We start from the raw sequence: 21114 nt of genomic DNA, 5'->3' as shown, positions 1-21114 counted from the left end.
AATAAAAATTGCATAAAATTAAAACGCCAAGGTTAGTCGGTCTCTTGATAACTGTACTCTTCACACGTTGCCAACTTCACAATGGCGGCCTACACGACTGTGAAATACGGAAGGAACTAAGAGGGGGAGGATTCCCTTCCCAGGTGTAAATCGAGTGTTTTAAGTAACTAAAAGGAAACCATCAACGATTGAAGACATCAAAATTTGGAAAAAAACGGAATTAAATTTATTAAAAAGAGCTTAATTAGTTTCTACGTTTAAGAGCACAGACGCTTGGGGTTTGGAGCTCAAAACGCCTTTAAAATCCAAATAAAATGCATATTTGTCAATCCCAGCACATGTACTGATCATATATATCAAAAAAACTTAATATAAGCCGTTTTAAAAAAAATAATATTTCAACATCTATAATAATACACAAGATAAAAATGTTCGCCGGAAAAAATCCGCACCCCTACCGTCATAATCACCATGTATTTTAATCCATTTCCAATATTTTCACATAATCCTTTGGTCCATCGACACAGAAGATATAATTCTTCACGATGATGGTCAATTTTAAACTTCAACGGTAATATAAACAACGCAACAGCCGAAATAAACATCAATATTCTCGCCGTTTTTTTTCAACGACAAAAACTTTCGATAAATTCAATGGACCAGACGGCTATGAACGAAGCTATCCGATTATGTGGCCCCAGCTTTGCCGTGTGCAAAATGCGCAGCGCTTTTAAGTTTGGGAACCACATAATCGGATAGCTTCGTTCATAGCCGTCTGGTCCATTGAATTTATCGAAAGTTTTTGTCGTTGAAAAAAAACGGCGAGAATATTGATGTTTATTTCGGCTGTTGCGTTGTTTATATTACCGTTGAAGTTTAAAATTGACCATCATCGTGAAGAATGATATCTTCTGTGTCGATGGACCATAGGATTATGTTAAAATATTGGAAATGGATTAAAATACATGGTGATTATGACGGTAGGGGTGCGGATTTTTTCCGGCGAACATTTTTATCTTGTGTATTATTATAGATGTTGAAATATGATTTTTTTTCAAAACGGCTTATATTAAGTTTTTTTGATATATATGATCAGTACATGTGCTGGGATTGACAAATATGCATTTTATTTGGATTTTAAAGGCGTTTTGAGCTCCAAACCCCAAGCGTCTGTGATTTCAGAAATAGTTCAAAGACTTGTGACGTCATAACTAATACATGTATTTGCACGATTTGTTTTCTTTCGCAACTATTTACCGAATTTGTCTGAGCGTGATAAGACATCAAGAATTTGCGCATCATTGTCATATATAATCTCAATTTCATGATTTATATTCGATAAACTTTAATCTGTGATAGATCATCTAAAAAATGGAAAGTGAAAGTTGTTGAGTTTTGAACCCTCAACGTTTTATCTGTGATACATATTTTCTTTATGAGTCTAGTAAGACAAAGGCCCCGACTTCATATCCTTAGTCATGGGCCAAAACAAAGAAATCTTGAACAATCAGACAAAGACTTAGTTGCGAACGGGGGTTGTTTGACTCCAGATCTTCAACCAAATCCACCAGTTTTTCCAGCAAAACCAGAACAACAGTGTAAAATCTACAAGATTGGCAAATATTTACTGGAACATATTGAAGCTGAAACTTACAAAGCATGTGACTGCCAAACCAGGGATGAAAAAATATGCAGGGTAAGTATAATAGCTATTTGTAGATCATCATATTCTTAATTTGTAGTCAACTTTACTAAGTTTGAAGTTTGTTTTTTTTGTTTATAAATATTACTACATCTACAATTTAAGCAAGATTTATAACACATAAGTCTTAATTGATAACATGTCACACTCACAAGTTTCTGCGAGAGAAAGGTATGATACATGGTTTAAGAAATTGAACAAAGACCAAAACATTCAAGGGACAAAACTCTTTGTTGACTCAGGGGTCCTTTGTTAGGGGCCATGTGCTATGTTTAAGGGCCACTGAAGCTTTCTTTGTTCAAAAGTGCATTACTCATATTTATTTTTATTCAAACAATGATCAATGCAAGCTGTTGATATATGAATACATATATTGATATCATTTCCTGTGTTGTATTACAAAAATACATAGATCTGAAAATAATTAGATCTACCTGTATAATCATTATAATTTTTTATAAAACATAATAAACGCTTTTATAATAATAAAATAGTATTGGTTATTAGGAGGGTGATAAAATATATATTAACTATGATTTTTCTCAATTAATTTTGAAGGAATGGTCTTGATTTTGGGAAAATTTATTCCTAAAAATGCTTATTTGGGAAGTAAAAAGGCTTATGTACATGAACATATATATAAGCTCAGTCTTTTAAGCAAACTTCACAATTATTTTTTAAGAAAATTTCGATTGGTAAGAGGCTTCAGTTACATAAGGATTAAAGAAGTTAGAAAATAAGATCCTGAGTAATGGAAGTCCCTGTTGAGAAACAAGAATTTGATTTTAAACTAAAGAGAATGGTTTTGATGGACAAAATAAATATTTCAAATAAGGAAGTATCAAAAATGATATAGTAAGTAACTACAAGAATTTCTGATGTGAAAACTTGTCAAGCTGCCATCCAGATTGAATATACAACTTGAACTTATATTTTCTTAAAAATCATGTAACAAAATTGACTTCAAGGTATGAAATTTAAAGTTTTTGAATTCTTTAATATTGATATCAGCACTATCAATATTTCCTTGAGGCTAATATCTAGATATTCTTTGTATTGGTCATAAAATAACTGGCCGCTCAAAGTTATCTCTAATATTACATCTTTTTACACTGATTACATGTAAAATGATATGTTTAACCAAAGACACGCCCTAGGGGGACATGAGAAGTATGATGTAAATTGTCCAGAGCGTGTTACAAGAGTCGTAACCCTTTTTATTAATAAACCAGAAAACAATGAGAAAAAAAAACCTCACTGTATAAAATGTAATAAACCCTTACGTGGCTGACATGATGTTTTTCTTGTACATTTTGCAATCCTGACCAATCTGACCTCAAAATAACATTGATGACCTCGGGACAAGTATATCATTAGATAGAGTGAAGGCATTATTCATTAAATGCAGTTGAATATTCTGATAATTTTGCATCACAGACTGTTTTGTTGCTGTATGTGAGTATAGTCATGTACACACAAAACTGCCTGAATACTCTGTGAAGGTTATTGTAGGCAGACTTCATCTTACAGTCATAACAGTGTCATTTGACTGCATGCAGTGTTTCTTACAATACAGTATTCTTATATTATTTGCCTGTGAATTATATATATTATATATAATTATATATTATACTTATAGTTATATATTTATTCAAAGTTATGTCATTTTCTAATTGTTTAAGAATACAATGTTGGATTTGATGATCAGTAAGGAAGTTAAGGTAGGATGAAAATTAATTGAAATATAGATCTATAAATCTTGTTTCAATGAAAGTCTTCTATTATTTCTGTTTAATTTAGAATAAAAGAAATCATTGAGACATTTAATTTTTTAATGACACACAATACTAGTATAAACAGGAATTTAGTTCAAGTGATAGTAGGAAATAACTTTTTTTAATATAGCAAAAAAAAACTTTTAAACAATCATTCAAATTTGAGTAAACTTACCAAATTGTGGTTTGAGAAGGAAATCAACATTCCTTTATTAATAAGAAATATGTATATAATTAAATAAATATTGTTACATGTATGTGATATCAATGAGAAAGTTCAAGTATTAGGCCTGCTTAATACTGAATAGGTCATTCGGTTCATTTCTCAATCTTTGTTAGGTGCAGTTAACTTATACATTTATATAATTGATGAGATTATTATATAAGTAAGGTATTGATTTTGTATTTATAATTTAGTGCAAACGGTAACCTGTACAGTATGTTTTGAATTAAATTTGATATCATTGTTGTGTAAGTTGTGATTTTCTTTGTTACATAATTTACATACATGTACAAAGTCGCTGACTTTCATTATTAACCCTTTCCCCCATGAGCATATTGTGAAAAAATGGCCATTTTCACTGAAAAGCCTCCTCTTACAAGTTCAAACTGCTATGAAACTATGAAAAATGCTTCAATACTAATCAAACTTGGCACAAATGTTGACTGGACCATTGCCTTTGTAACGACATGCTCAGTCTTAAATTTCCTGTTATCATGGCAACGAGGGGACATCTTAAAATTGCCAAAAATCACTATTTTGCCTCGATTTTTTCCATCAAAATTTATTTCAAAGTGCTGCAACATCTCAAGGGATTGAGATAGAGTCAAAGGCTTTTCAGCGTTGGTTACACGTTACCTTATGATCGACCTGGGGTCATTTTAAGCCTCTCACAAGTCCAAAATTTTCTTGGCACATCCCCCTTGTGGCAACCCCCTGATGTATCTTTTGGATGGGGGGCGGTGCCGAAAAAGTGCTCACTTTTTTAGCAACATTTCTCAAACTAAAACATGTGTTTTGGGCCCAAATAGGACATTTTATTTCACTATTTCAGGCTAAAAAAAGGGGGGGTGGAAAGTGCGTTGTTTCGCGTATATATGAGGTAAAGGGTTAAGATAAGAACTTTTCTTGTTTATTATTCTGCATTTAACATATTGGCTCCAACTTTTAAGCATTGATGCCCCCCTTTGGTGCAAGTTTAATAGTATATCTGAAACTACTGAAGGGAATGGGTTGAAACTTCACATGGTTATTTGAGAGCATAATAGGAGGTCACTATCCAAGGCCTATGGCTTCAACTTGGATTTTGACAGATTTTTGGCCCTTTTTGAACTTTGAAAATTCTGTACATTATCCAGGCTCTTGTTTTACTATTAAGCACTGAGAACAGTCCGGCATGATATCCCACTGACAGCTTTTGTTTTATGAAGGGAGATGCTCAATAATAGTTGAGCTTATTTTATGTCATAGTCAGCAATCATCAGCAGCTATCTAGTTTGAGGATAGCACATATTTACAGAGTCAGTCTATAAGAACTTCATTGATTATTGGCCGCTTGGTGCACTCAGAGACATTTACAGCTGCCTCGTGTTATTGAACGTGTTTTCAAACCAGTGCCACTCCTGAGTATTGTCTCCTTGTAATATAATTGGAGATGAATTGTAATAGTATTTGAAAGAAATAGCAGGAGAAAATGTGACTCGACAATATTTTTTTGTTGTTGTCCTTTTTGGGAGTGCAATTAATAGCATCACACTCACAGTATGAAGAAAATTATATGATATCAAGGAATGGTTTCAGAGGGCCTTGATTTTGCCACCCCTGAGCCTGTTAGAGTAAATGGGCAAACACTTCATATAAAATAATAAATAAGTATTAGACTATATTAAATTGGAGAATTATCTTTAAATTGAGCTTTATTTTTTAACTTTTTCAGGTGTTTGAGATTAACAGATACCGTGACAGTTTGAGCGCATACTGGCAGGTTGACGCACATGAGAACATTAGCAGTATTTCTGAAATAATTCTCGGGGAAACGAAGGCATATGTGTTCTTCGACCGTCACTATGGTGACCTACATTCATACGTTAGACAGAAGAAAAGGCTGAAGGAGGACGAGGCTAGGAGACTCTTTCAACAAATTATCTCAGCTGTCAAACATTGCCACGACAGTGGCGTTATTCTACGTGATCTCAAACTACGCAAATTTGTCTTCAAAAATAAAGAGAGGTATGTACAACACAAATACTTGATCAATTATATAACTTATAAGACTTGTGGCATTTTATACTACTGTACATGAACTTTTATGGGATGTATTGTACAAAAATGGTATTGAGTGTTCACAAACTGATGATGAGTGTACTTAAAGTAATGTATACGAACCAATGTATTGTTTTGATGAAAAAACAAAATAAATATGTTTAACATTACATTTTATATACAAATTAGTATTATTTTCTGTATATATTCTAGCTTCTTCATTATAAAAGCAGTTAACTTGCAAGGAACTAAATCTATCCATTCAGGGTTTAATACAATGAAAAACAAGGAAATAATCATTGCCATTATTGATTACGGCTGAAATGAATAATCAACGTGAATTATGAACTCTGAATAATAAATATGCTTGGATTTAAGGCCATGAAATAGGTGATAATTATTATTCAAAATGAATGACACAACATTTCGATCATGTATCTAATGAAATATGTATCAAAATAGTTTGTAAGGGCGAGGTGTGACAGTTTATTACCTCCACATACAATGCGATTTCACCAAACCACTTAACTTTACTGTCACATGAAATTTGATTGTGCCTTAAGCTTTTTTTTGTTTACCAATTTAGCATAATTTAAGGTATATAGTGTAGAATGGAGAAAATGAAGGATAGAATATGATTAAAATTAAAAAAGCAACTTGAATGGTAACAATACATATATTTAAGTATGATGTACAAACATGCATTTAGAGTTCTATGACGAAAGGAAACCGTTATTTTGATATAAGTTGCCTGATACCTTTATTTGGAATGTTCCTTTTTACATACTTGTACAAGTTAAACCAACAAATATTTAGAAGCAACGGAAAGCTTGATCTTGAGATTTCGGTGGGAATCTTAATTAACCCTTACCGGTTACCCCACTAATTTTCACAAATGGACTTGTTAAGTTGCTTTGAATTTGGACCATTCCATAATGAATTAGAAGTTTTAGAGACTTCTATAACTAAATTAGAGAACTGAGATTCGGAAGTCGAGTCATGCAGGCTGTTGTCCAGTACTGGTGGCATACTAGCTTGAAGTTGCCTGGTTGGTGTTTTATGATCACCCCCACCCCCAGCATAAATCATGGAGAGAGGAATATTAATTAATTAGACATTGAACTTTAGTTGTATCAATATTTTGCTACATGTATATGTTTGAAATTGGATGCTTTTCACTGAATGATGCAATATGCGTGTAAACAACAAAAATTGTGTCACTATTTCATCATCAGGGTGTTTACAATCATCAATAATTCATATGTGTTTACATGATGCAATACATGTATCATTGCTGGGCTGTGTAAATTAATGATCTGTAACGTTTTTTCATAAAGACAACAACAAAAAAGCAGGGAGTGGTGGCTTATGGTGGTAATCGGACATGATCAATATTTACTATATGATTTATATAAGGTGCAAGAACTTGAGAAATTTATATGTTTATTTGAAACTAATACATGCGTCAGATTTAAGTATTTGTGCCTTTTGCAACTTTTTGTGTTACATTTTCAATGTTTGTCTCTCATGAAATTAACAGTTGTTTTTCCTTTACTTTGTTTTGTAAACTGACTCAGTAACTATTCTATTCAATGGCATACCTGGCATTTTGAATATGGTTAAATTCAATTCAAACATAGCCCAGGTATATTTTGTTTCGTTTCACCGAATTTCAAGTCTGGAGTATTCTAGTTGTTCTATTTTTAGCCTAATTTTAGGCATATTCATAATTGCATAAGCTGTAAAGTTCTACATTCCAATTTAAACCTTCCTCTTAAAAATGTATGGTTTTAAAGCGATTTTAAGTAGGTATATACATTTTGGTAAGCTAGTGGGATACAAAAAATGCTGTGATTCATAAATCATCCTTTCCTGTTTACTTCACCAGTGTATTTATAGAACAAAAGTAGGTTAAGCCATTTGCTAGTCAACAAGTTTTGTATTGCGTCAGCAAAATTAGCCATTCGGCAGGTAGTCAATAATATTTTGATGAAGTCTATACCATACATCAATGAACAAATGTTTATTGACTATTTTATTTTTACGTGGTGTTTAATGAAATATTTATTTACGTAGTCTTGAAAATTGTTCGTAGTCTTGAAAATTATTCGTTGTTTTTATCTAAGGTATATACATCATTATGGCATATTTGGTTGGAAATAAAATGTGGAGAACTGATTTTCTTTTTTCATGTCAATTTCTTTTCTGAAATCATGCTTTAATTAGTTTGTGTATAGGCTTCTAAATAAAAATGTTTGATAGCAATTTTTTTGATGATAAAGTTTAACGATATTGTCATATATAAGGTATTGTAGGTTTAACAAGTTTATCTCGAGTTGAATGAAATATTTGAGTGTTAGTTCACGAAAGTTGACCTCGTCCTATATTTCCTTACATCATCTTGATCGGCAGTGTTGGAGAACATTCTATTATTCTATTTGATACCAATAAGTAAAAAAAATAAATGGGACAAAAACAAGGTTCATCAATATTGTACTGAATATCTGTTGACCTTTCGTGGCAGTTTTATTTTATAATTCATTGTATAACTAACTATACAGTAAGATTTTGTTTCACGTAAGGTCAATGTCAGTAAACCTGTAAAATCTTACTGTATAATGCTATTGTACTTGGTTACTTTGTTAATGTTAAAACATTTGTCAACCATACCTAGATATTAAACCATGCATTTTGTTCTGATTTAAACATTGTTTTATTTTGGGTATTTTTGATAGTTTGCTATGGATTTGTTTAAACAAACATGTATATTTTTTCTGGAGGCGCTTTAATTTAGTAGGTGCTATGGTTTTAAATGATTTACGATTTACGGTTGTATATAATAATATTGATCAATGTTTTGTTAATAATATGGTAACTTTAATAAATAAATAAAGAGTTTTTAGTCATCAGCTTATAGATAATTATAATAAACTGTTTGTTGTATGAAATTAAATTACACTAATGTTCCAAGGGGTTAAACCCTTACTTTCGTAGAACCAAGCTTTTGACGGTACTTAGCCATCATTCACTCTGGGCAAAAAATTTTGGGAAATCTTTTTACTACATACTGACTGAATAGCAAACAGTGCAGAACAGAATCTTGTGCTGCACTGGTAACATGGGTAGATTAAGTTGCCGCATGCAGGCTACATTAATATTTTAAGGGTGAAAATGTGTCACAATGAATATTTTATAGTCGTGGTGGATACAGGCATTGAGGTACCATGACAATTAAAAATAAGTATCACCCATATTCCCATTCCGAAAAGTGCCTCCGTATACTTTCACATCATTTAAACATCATTTAAACTTTTCAATCCAACATTTAAATCTCAGGAAGTAAAGCTCTAATGTTTTGTGTTGTGCAAAGCATTATGTATATACGTATGTAAGTTTAAATTTAATGAGCGTACTGAAGGCATGCGGAAAAAAAATCTTCATATATGGTACTCCACCTTGTTTTGCATATTTGGCCAGGTAAAACAGAGCTGACGTAGAGAAGGTAGTAGATTTTATACAGTGGGCGTTGTCGTATAAATATATCAGTTCATGTAAGCGTGTTATCTGGAGGTCGCCTCCCTTGTTTTATTGCGTTATCAGTTAAAATTTGAATAGTTTATTTGCGTTCAATTGAGACAGCAGACTTGTATCTGCTATATTGATCATGTGTACTAAACAAGTACATGGAAGAATATTCTTGTCCCCAGATTGAATCATGTTTAAGTAAATGCTTTAACTAAACTCTGATCATACAGAGCGGATGTGTCGGCTGAGCTTGGTCTTCACTTATTTCATGGGTAGAATATGTATCAGCCAGCAGGCTGAAGGTTAATCAAAGAGCTGTATTGGCTGTATGACCTTCACGGAGGCATACTAAGGTATCATGGCTGTATGATAGTAAATCACATTTTAATACCAAAATCCATCGAACTTACTTTCAATGAACAATTTCCAGTTATTCGAAGTTGGGCTAGTTCATTGCGCAAAACTAGCGTGATAAATGAAACAAGAACATTAGAACTGTACATGTCTTTGTTTGCATATCAGGCTTTGTCATTGGATAATATTTTATCAGGGCTATTATTGGTGCTTCCGTGTAATTTTAACCCAGATGGATCAGAAACTGTTTGAAGCTATTTCTCAACAGATTTTAAATTATTTCATATTTAAATGTATGTATGAAAAACTTTTACTCTAATTGAATTTTCTATAATTATAAATACATGAATGATGACAAAGTGTTTAAAGGGAAGTTGTTGTAGGCATTTCAACATGATCTAGTAATTATTGATCTTGATTTCCTGTTATAAGCTTATCTGGTATGTTTACCTGATCTTCATTACTTCCTTAATAAAGGACTGAAGGAAAGTTGGTTTACCAGTTTGTGGTACAGAATCGTGACTTCAGGCCAGGATATTTAGTTACCAGTATATTAAACAATCATGTGCCCAACAGATCCATGGTAAACTAAAAATAGTCCAGGTAAAGCTAGATCAAAGTCAATATGTAAATTAGTTGAAAGTATTTTTGCAGAAGGGCATTAATTGTAAACAGACCTGTTCAGATTCGTGCAGACTATTTTTATTTATAACTTTTCCGCGTTTAAGTTTGTTTGAATGCAGATATCGGTTATAAAAAAGAAAATTTGAAAATGGGAACAAACTTGCTGTAATTGTCAATCTGCAACAGACTTCATTTAGACAGTTTTTGTGTTGTTTATTTTACTGTTAAAGGTCAAGTGAAGGGTGAGGGTTATTTCGAAATATTAAGACAAAGGTATTTGAACAGGTAAATACACCTTGAGGGATAAAATGGGCAGTTTCACAATTTGTCAGTTTTATTTCAAAAGGTCATTAACCATTGTGTAACCCCCTCTATAAAATTACATGTATCTCCAAACGTTTTAAGACATTTAAGAAATTTCACTATTTTATGACACACACATACCATTATAGTGTCCCTTATGTAAAGGCTATTATTATTAAGTGGTTTATGAATGGGACCGATCTTAAACGTCGCAGTAGATTGTCGTAAATACATACGTAGAAGGTTTATATTTGAAATGATAGTGCAGTGGCTTGCGTACTGCGTAGATATATTTGCAAAAAATCAATTGTAATATTGCACTATAGTACTATTGAATGATGAAGTGAAATGAAATCTATACTGTACACTTGTATTGTATAATGTCTAAAAATATTTAATGTTCCAAAACTTTTGTTTTTAGTAAATTTGAAATGTTTTCAGAGTTTAATAGAGTAATTTGAGTGACGTGTGTCTCCATGCCACAGTCAGTATAGGTACACCAGTCTGCACATTAGTGCAGTCTGACCAGGCTCTTCACATTTTGCTACTCTGGTTTATAGTCTATTTTGATACTGAATTCCCTTAAACTTTAATTAGACTGTTCCGAATTTATAGCAGGGCAATTCCATTTCATTTATTTAGGGGCTGTTTGTGTCAAATCTGATGAATTTGTATAATTTTATTGTTAACCAGGTTTTCCGAAGGAAAAAACTGGTTATTAGATTGAGGTATGTCGGCGGGCGGGCGGACGGGCGGGCGGGCGAGCGGGCGTAAACAATTTCTTCTGTGCGCAACTCCTCCTACATTTCTCAACGGATTTTGACCAAACTTTCACAGAAGCTTTGTCATCAAGTGCCCTGGCGCATATTGTCGGGGTTTTGCGATTAGATAATATTTGACCTAATTATGGCCCTTTGTTTTTTTTCCTTATATAAAATATATAGTGAACAATTTCTTCTGTGCGCAACTCCTACATTTCTCAACGGATTTTGACCAAACTTTCTCAGAAGCTTTGTCATCAAGTGCCCTGACACATATTGCCAGGGTTTTGCAATTGGTATATATTTGACCTAATTATGGCCCTTTGTTTTTTTTCCTTATATAGAATATATAGTGAACAATTTCTTCTGTGCGCAACTCCTCCTACATTTCTCAACGGATTTTAACCAAACTTTCACAGCAGCTTTGTCATCAAGTGCCCTGGCGCATATTGTCGGGGTTTTGCGATTAGATAATATTTGACCTAATTATGGCCCTTTGTTTTTTTTCCTTATATAAAATATATAGTGAACAATTTCTTCTGTGCGCAACTGCTCCTACATTTCTCAACGGATTTTGACCAAACTTTCTCAGAAGCTTTGTCATCAAGTGCCCTGACACATATTGCCAGGGTTTTGCAATTGGTATATATTTGACCTAATTATGGCCCTTTGTTTTTTTTCCTTATATAGAATATATAGTGAACAATTTCTTCTGTGCGCAACTCCTCCTACATTTCTCAACGGATTTTGACCAAACTTTCACAGAAGCTTTGTCATCAAGTGCCCTGGCGCATATTGTCGGGGTTTTGCGATTAGATAAAATTTGACCTAATTATGGCCCTTTGTTTTTTTCCTTATATAAAATATATAGTGAACAATTTCTTCTGTGCACAACTCCTCCTACATTTCTCAACGGATTTTGACCAAACTTTCTCAGAAGCTTTGTCATCAAGTGCCCTGACACATATTGCCAGGGTTTTGCAATTGGTATATATTTGACCTAATTATGGCCCTTTGTTTTTTTTTCCTTATATAGAATATATAGTGAACAATTTCTTCTGTGCGCAACTCCTCCTACATTTCTCAACGGATTTTGACCAAACTTTCTTAGAAGCTTTGTTATCAAGTGCCTGGCACATATTGTAGGGGTTTTGTGATTGGATAATATTTGACCGCATTATGGCCCTTTGTATAGTTTTTCCTTATACAGAATATATAGTGAACAATTTCTACAGTGTGCAATTTCTCTTACATTTCTCAATGGATTTTGATCAAACTTCACAGAAGCTTTGTCATCAAGTGCCCTGGCGCTCACTAAATTCCCGTGTTTCTTCCAAGACATCATTCAAGTATATTTTTAAAATTGTGAACATACTTTTCTTGATATCACACAAAACACCACACGCCAATATTGTTGACAAAAGAAAATGACAAGAGACGCAAAAATGCAAAAATTAAGCAAAAATAAAGTACTGTTTACCTTTCTAAAACATTTGGGAAAAAAAGGCGAATAGACAACATAAAATTTCTCAATCATTTTTGTTTGAGGAATATTAAAAAAAGCCATAATTCCTCCTAAAAGTTCAATTAAAAACAAATGCCCCTTCATGACAAAGCTTCTGTGAAATATTTTGCTGAAAACCTGGTTGCATCGCATTGCGATGTTCCTTGTTAAATGATTATAGAGGTTTCACTTATAATGGTAGATTACTTCTGATGATTAAAACTTCGGAAATTATTCATGTTATAAACAAAGTTTTGTGGGAAAGACAAAAAAAATCATGTACATTGAAATCTGACTGGTTTAAAAGTTATTTGGGAGGAAGTGAATATATGTGACTTCAGTGTGTGTACTTGAATGTGTGCTTACCAAATTTATTTGTAATAAAGAAAAAGTAGGTGAGATGATATAATAAGCTAGGCACGTAAAATATCTAAGTTGATATCAGCAGACAACCCTAGGTGAAATAGTTTGGCAGGCCACACTCAAATCATTGTTTGAAAATATGTGAACAAAAAAAGATGTGTTTAGTTTTTAAACTCTTTGTCAAAAGCGTGATACATGTACAACAAATAGATTTTGAATTTGAATTATTGATTTATAGAAAGAAAAAAATTTGCCTGTCTTAATGTTTGTTTGAATTTATGATATGAATATTTACATGCTGTGAGTTCATGAAAGTGCTTGAGAATAAATGTTTATAGTAAATAATAATAAAAAAAAATAATTTGCATGAACGCATTTCATTGCCTGACATGACGCAGGGTAAATTCTGATAATATACAGCATGAATTGTTAACTCATTTAAACCACATGACTTGAAAGTGATAAAAAAAAATCTTGTTTATCTGTTTAAATTAAATGGAGTAGCATTATATTATAGTGTATGATCTCACACTGGTAGTAATAAATTACCACTTTGTATTTTCTTGATTTATTAAATTGTTGCTTGGTCGTATGACTTGATCATTGATGATTCAAAACAAAATGTCTTTTTGTCTATTTTCAGGACAGAGTTGCGACTTGATAGTCTCGAAGATGCATGCGTCCTCGACAATGAAGACGATGATCGTCTATCGGATAAACACGGGTGTCCGGCTTATGTCAGTCCGGAAATTTTAAACGGGACTCCAACTTACAGTGGAAGAGCAGCCGACATGTGGAGCCTAGGCGTCATGCTTTACACAATTTTAGTTGGACGCTATCCGTTCCATGATGCCGAACCAACCGTTCTATTTTCAAAAATTCGAAGGGGCCAGTATACATTACCTCCATCATTGTCATCAAAAGCAAAATGTTTGCTTAAAAGTATTTTACGTCAAGATCCCAGCTTACGTCTGAGCGCGGAAGAATGTTTATGTCATCCTTGGCTTAATCGGGGATCTTACTCTAATGGCTTTATCACTATAAGTAATAAATATAATGATCAAACCGTTCCAGATATTGTTATTAAAGATTACGATGATGACCTTTTCACCTGAACTGTTCTATACGTGCTCGGCTACATCCGGGTGACATTTAACAAATTTATTGCAAACATCCCACGTCGTCGTCGGTTATGAGTGGGTTGTTGGTATTTATAGATGGGCTAAATCTGAGACTTGAAAACAAGTTAAAGAGAATGATTTGAGGCACATGCCAATGCAAAGAAAGATACAAGAAACTTTTATGTTGAAAATAATGTTGAATTTTTTTCTGCGGCAATACAGTGTGTTTAGGGGTTGTTTTCCATTGGTTTTTTTGTGATTTATTTTTGTTGACTTCTTTATGCATTCTGGAAGATTTGGTAATGTATTCTGTACATGTTTAATTCTGAACAAGTTGTTAAACCTGGCATTTTTTATTTTCGTTTTCTTTTTTTGTTGCATAGTAATGTGCTTTAAGCATTTTTGGCAATGAACTCAACTCTGTCATGAAATCTTACAAGAAAATTTCATGTAAAGTTTTCTTTGACCTTGATAACTTTTTTCAAATATTTTATAATTGTGGTCTGAGGCGAAATGAAAAATACATGAGGTAATGTGATACTATAGTATCTATGGTACATGTGTATAAGTTTTGAATCTAAGCTGAATGTTTTATTCCAGTTAGATATTTTTCTTTTATTTCTTTTTTTATTTGGTGACCATACAGTTTAATCAAAATGAATGTCTAGAAAATGTTTGCCTATTCATTTCTCCTTCTCACTGTTGTTTCTATGTATGTTAGTATTTATTCATGTATTGTTGAACTTTTTTTATGTTGTTTTTCTTTAAATGAAATGCCAGGAGTTTTTTTTATGGATTTTTTTTTAAAGAAAAAACTGGTCAATTGAATCTATATATGTCTGGTTTAATTTGGATTAATACTTGGACATCCTTGGTTAAATATGGAAATTTTTCGGTTCGTTCTCAGTCCAGTAAACAAAATTATTGTGATATTTGGTAATTAGAATGGAACAAACTTGAAGTTTGAACAGTTAAAATCTTATGAAGTTTATTATTATATATATATTTTTTTAATAATTGCCGCAGAATTATTTTGAAGAATGCTTACTCGGAGGTTATTTAAATTTGGAGTCAGGATCTAGGTGTTGAAGGGGCGGGATCTTGGTATTGAAGGTGGGATCTATCTCTAGACGTTCCAGTATTTAATTTATTTGACTAGCACAATATAGTAGAAATTGTATTGTTTATATATATACATGTAAGTCATTTTGTTTGTTTGGCAATAATTATTATGTGCATCCAATGGTGCATCAAACTGGTGGCAAGGGGTGTAAACTCTGTCATGTCATGCCAAATTGTGTTGAAAGGAAAACATGTCATTGTTTATGGCTTTTATATTGTGTTTATTTTGTAATTTTTAAACGTAAGCCGAAACTGTTAATTGTCCAATGTGCTGAGAGAATGGGCAATATATTATCCTCGAGTTATTGTTTTTAACTTGAAAAAGGAAGGAATAAAAAAAAAATATGAAAAGTGATATATTTTATGTTTTATTTTTACTTTATATTTACTTTATATGTTCTGAATGGAATGAGGTGTACCAGTATAAAAAGATTTGTATGAAACAATGTCCGCAATCGTTATAAATGGTGGATATTTACCAAAATATTTATGTAATTGAAAATTGTGGACAGAAATGTAAAGATCAATGGTCATACGGTAACTAACTAGATTTACTTATGAAGGAAGCTGTCAGGTGCCTCTTTATGCATTAGTATAATTGTATGCTGGCAGGCGAGCAGAACCAAATATTTATACAATAACCTTAATTAAGCTAGATAGCTTACTTATATATGAAAGTATTTGAAGTCACTGATCAAGTATTCAAAATCCACACAGGGGCAAATGTTTAAAAGTCGAGTCGCCATGGAGTTATCTGTTTGTGTTAAACATTTAAATAAAGTGTTATGTGGAAAGACCACATTCTTATGTTTCATCTTTAAAAAATTGTCCCCCCCCCCCCCCAAAAAAAAAGAAAAAAAAATTCATTTCACAGACCATAATGAATTGAAAAAAAATCTGTTTTAAATACCCCCATAACATTTGTATTGTAATAATAAACAATGCATGACCATTGGTTATAATTTATGAAAAGATTATTTGTAAAACCGCTTAAAACAAGTCTTCATACACAGAAAGTGTGTACTACTACTCTAGGCTCGAGTGCATTAACAAGAAAAACCTGAATATTATCAGAATATCATATTTTCCGTAAAGGTCAGACACTCACATTGATATTCCCATAGACTTACATTATAAGAAATGGTCCCTAATCCTACCTTAAAATTGAGTTGTCATGCTCAAGAGGTGATATTTCTTACAGAATGAAATGCCTGACACATGAAAATATTCCTGTTATATAGGGGTAGTCAACCAAATTTTTTGCAAAATGACTTCAAAGAGGATTGCCCCCCATTTCATTGAAATTTTCAGCTGATCACAGGACTGACATACACTTTTTAGCTCGACTATTCGATAAGAATAAGTAGAGCTATTGTAGTCGCCAGAGTGTCGGCGTCGGTGTAACCACTTATGTTAAAGTTTTTGTAATACCTCAAATATTTTCAAAGTCCATTGACATATGGCTTTGAAACTTTGCACACTTGTTCACCATCATGACCCCAACTTGTAGACAGGAGGAGGTAACTCTATCAATCATTTTGACAGAATAATGCCCCTTTTTCAACTTAGAATTTACGTTAAAGTTTTTGTAATACCTCAAATATTTTCAAAGTCCATTGACATATGGCTTTGAAACTTTGCACAATTGTTCACCATCATGACCCCAACCAGTAGACAGGAGGCGGTAACTGTATCAAGCATTTTGACAGAATTATGCCCCTTTTTCGACTTAGAATTTACGTTAAAGTTTTTGTAATACAGCAAATATTTTCAAAGTCCATGCACATATGGCTTTGAAACTTTGCACACTTATTCACCAACATGGCCCTAACCTGTAGACAGGAGGAGGTAACTGTATCAAGCATTTTGACAGAATAATGCCCCTTTTTTCTACTTAGAATTTACATGTAAGTTTGCATACCACTTCAGATATTTTCATATTCTATTGGCATCTGGCTTTGAAACAAGTTGAAATTTTATACTCTTCTTTGAGAGCATAATAGGACTCTCTTCAAGGCCTATAACTGTAACATGGTTTTAAAGAAAAAATTTGCCCTTGTTAACATAGAAAATTTTACATTATCAAGGTCTTTTTACTGTCAAGCACTAAGAATAGTCGAGGGTTGCTGTCCTACCGACAGCTCTTGTTATAAATGCAAATATCAAGTCAAAAACTAGAAATATGTCCATAGGACACAGGTGCCCCCACACTCCATTGTTCTGTCAATCTTATGACTCTATGTAAAATATTTTTTGGACTACATATGCCACAAGATGAAAACTTAAAATCTTTTACTAAGTAAAGGGCAAGAACTTTACAAATACTGAATAAATCTACAAGCAAACAACAAGGTGCATAAGTACACATGCTGACCAACATTCTTGTAAACTTTCAGGCCTACAAGTCAAAAACGTTTTTGAGCTAAGCATGAACAAGTTGAAAATTGCAAATCTATACAACTATAAGTCAAGGGCAATAACTCTTAACAAAATTGAAAAAAAAAATCCACATGCAAAGTCCCAGGTGCATAGCTTCATAGTGATGTTGACCATTATTCCTGTAAACTTGGTTGATTCTAACTCAAGCACTGAAAGAACAAATAACATAATTAAACGGTTTTAACTAAGTCAAGGACAATAACTCAGATAAAACAGAATCAATCCACAAGCGAAACCCCAGGTGCACAAATTCCAATACTGATCAATAGTTCTGTACATTTTCATGAATATAGGTCAAATACTCTTTGAGTTATATGCGACACAAGTTGTAAATTGCTAATTTTTACTAAGTCAAGGGCAATAACTCTTAAAAATACTAAATAAATCCACACGAAAATACTCAGGTGCACAACTGCACATGCTGATCAACATTCCTGTAAAGTTTCATGACACTAGGTCAAATACTTTTTGAGTTGTGTGCGACACAAGTTGAAAATTGCAAATTTTTACTAAGTCAAAGACAATGCACTCCATGGACTCTAAAAATACTAAATAAATCCTCACGAAAATACCCAGGTGCACGACTGCACTTGCTGATCAACATTCCTGTAAAGTTTCATGACTCTAGGTTAAATACTTTTTGAGTTACGTGCGACACAAAAGAGAACGGACGGATGGAAGGACGGATGGACAAGGGTAAATCTAATCCCCCCCCCTTTCTAACGTGGGGTAGAGTAGTTCTGGCTTCCAAAACTTTATAAGCCGCTATTTAACATTTTTGTTTTTCATCTGATGAGTTCACGTCATGTCATAGTATAAAAGGGTACGCTGAAGACCTTAATTAAGCTAGGGGTAGAGACTCGTGAAATATTTCATTTTCTTCAGAAAACAATGAAGTATTACTTTCTAAATTAGTTTTATATACTTTTCATCCAATCACTTCATGTCCAATTGAATCATAAGGTTTTCTTTTTCAGCCAATCGCTACAATGCGATACTTTGACCTAAAATGTTACTTCAAAGTTGATATTTTAATGAATTTGAAGGCTATGCATTAACTTAAAGTTGATGTTTGTGTTGATTTTGTTTGCCCTGTAGTGTAAACCAGTTAAAGAGAAGGGCTTCCGTTATGAGAAACAACATGTACTACAGTTATTTTTGAGAAGAAGTACATTTACCCTTCTTGGTTAACAGAAATATAGTAACACAATAGGGTAACCAGGTTGCATGTTATCAACAACATGTGACAACAACAGCAAAAAAGAAAGAATTAATAATACATTAAAACAAGAGGGCCATGATGGCTCTAAATCGCTGACCAGAAACAACTGTTTTTCAGTGTTAGAAATTATTTTTCAACTGAACTTGGACTTGCCAATGCTCAACTTTAATCTGCCCCTCTATTTATATACGTTTACAACACTGATTGTTGTGGGTTTTTTTTGGTGGTTTTTTCAAGTATGTATGTCAAAAAACAAGGAAGTAGGTAAAATGGTATCAAAAATATCAAAAGTAGATCAGATTTTATCAAACATCAGAAATTGCACCCTTGGTTCAAATTCCACGTATCAAATTAATATGAGCAAATTTGATAAAAGACTACCTAAGAATCGACAGACAAAGTTTGGTGATCAACCATCAATCATTTTAGTAGGAGATGATATTCAAAGGTTTTTCTATTTTAATCTTTAGGGGCCCCTAAAAGGGGCCAATCAAATTTATATAAAAGACTACCTAAGAATGCTACAGACAAAATTTGGTGATCATCCATCCATTAGTTCTGTAGAAGGAGATGTCTAAAAAATTCTATTTTTAGCTCATCAGACCCTTAAAAGGAGCCAATTTGATTTATATGAGCAAACTTGATAAAAGACTACCCAAGAATGCTACAGACAAAGTTTGGTGATCATCCATCAATTGGTTCCGTAGAAGAAGATGTTTAAAGATTTTTCTATTTTTAGCTCTGTTGACCCCTAAAAGGGGCCAATTGAAATGACAGGAGCAAATTTAAGCGTCACTGTTACAAGGATGCTACAGACCAAATTTGAGATAAATCTGCCCAGCAGTTTCAGAGAAAAATATCAATATTCGATGAATGTTGACGCATGACGACGGACGCCGGAGCATCCCTCTTTGATACGGTTCTGGTGAGCTAAAAGTAATCAGACAAAATACAGCAACACACATGTAATAGGCAGCCAGATACAACAACATGATAGGCAGTCAGATACAACAAGATAAGCAACCAGATACAAGATAAGCAACCAGGTACAACAAGATAAGCAACCAGATACAACAACTTGATATGCAACCAGATACAACATGATAGGCAACCAGATTCAACAACAAGATAGGTAACCAGATACAACAACATGATAGACAACCAGATATAACAAACGAAAAGGCAACTAGATACAACAACATGATAGGCAACAAGATACAACAGCAAGATAGGCAACCAGATACAACAACATGATAGACAACCAGATACAACAACAAGATTGGCAACCAGATACAACAACATGGTAGGCAACCAGATTCACCAACAAGATAGGAAACCAGATATAACAAAGGATTGGCAACCAGATTCACCAGCAAGATAGGCAACCAGATTCACCAACAAGATATGCAACCAGATACAACAAGATGATTGACAACCAGATACAACAACATGATAGGCAACCAGATTCACCAACAAGATAAGAAACCAGATACAACAACACGATTGGCAACCAGATTCGCCAACAACATAGGCAACCAGAGACAACAACAATATTGGCAACCAGACACAACAACATGATAGGAAATCAGATACAACAACAAGATAGGAAACAAAATACAACAACAAGATAGGAAACCAAATACAACAACAAAATAAGAAACCAGAAACAAAAACAAAGTTGGACACCAGATACAACAACAAAATAGGAAACCAGATACAACAACAAGATAGGAAACCAGATACACCAAGATAGGGTTAAGGGTTAACAGATGCAACACGATAGGGTACCAGGTACAACAAAATAGGGTTACCAGATAAAAGAGAATAGGCACGCCCGTTTAACTCACAACGAATGAAAAATGTCCATCGGTAAAAATGTTGTGAGCAACTTCCGTTCCTCGTTGTGAGCACCCATCTTTGACGAGTGACACGATAAACAAGGTGAGTTTTTCATAATTTTTGAAGATTACAGACATTTATGTAAAAATATCGGAATGCAGTTAGCTAGCGATGTGTTTTCCGAGTATGCACATGTA

The 21114-nt window shown here is 33.2% G+C and overlaps 1 protein-coding gene across 1 annotated transcript; it reads left to right on the top strand.

Moving 5' to 3' along the window:
* Positions 1-1174: 1174 nt before the first annotated feature.
* LOC132746844 (tribbles homolog 2-like) lies at positions 1175-15772 on the top strand. The gene is made up of 3 exons (XM_060736108.1): positions 1175-1696; positions 5415-5707; positions 13818-15772. Exons 1-3 carry the CDS (start codon positions 1436-1438, stop codon positions 14287-14289), a joined length of 1026 nt encoding a protein of 341 aa, XP_060592091.1. The 5' UTR covers positions 1175-1435; the 3' UTR covers positions 14290-15772.
* The last annotated feature ends 5342 nt before the right edge of the window (positions 15773-21114 follow it).

The sequence above is a fragment of the Ruditapes philippinarum genome, unplaced genomic scaffold (assembly GCF_026571515.1).
Source record: "Ruditapes philippinarum isolate M1 unplaced genomic scaffold, ASM2657151v2 ctg387_1_1_1_1, whole genome shotgun sequence".
NCBI classification, from domain to species: domain Eukaryota; kingdom Metazoa; phylum Mollusca; class Bivalvia; order Venerida; family Veneridae; genus Ruditapes; species Ruditapes philippinarum.
Note: the sequence above shows the minus strand (reverse complement) of the source record. Positions and strands in the feature narration are given on the sequence as shown.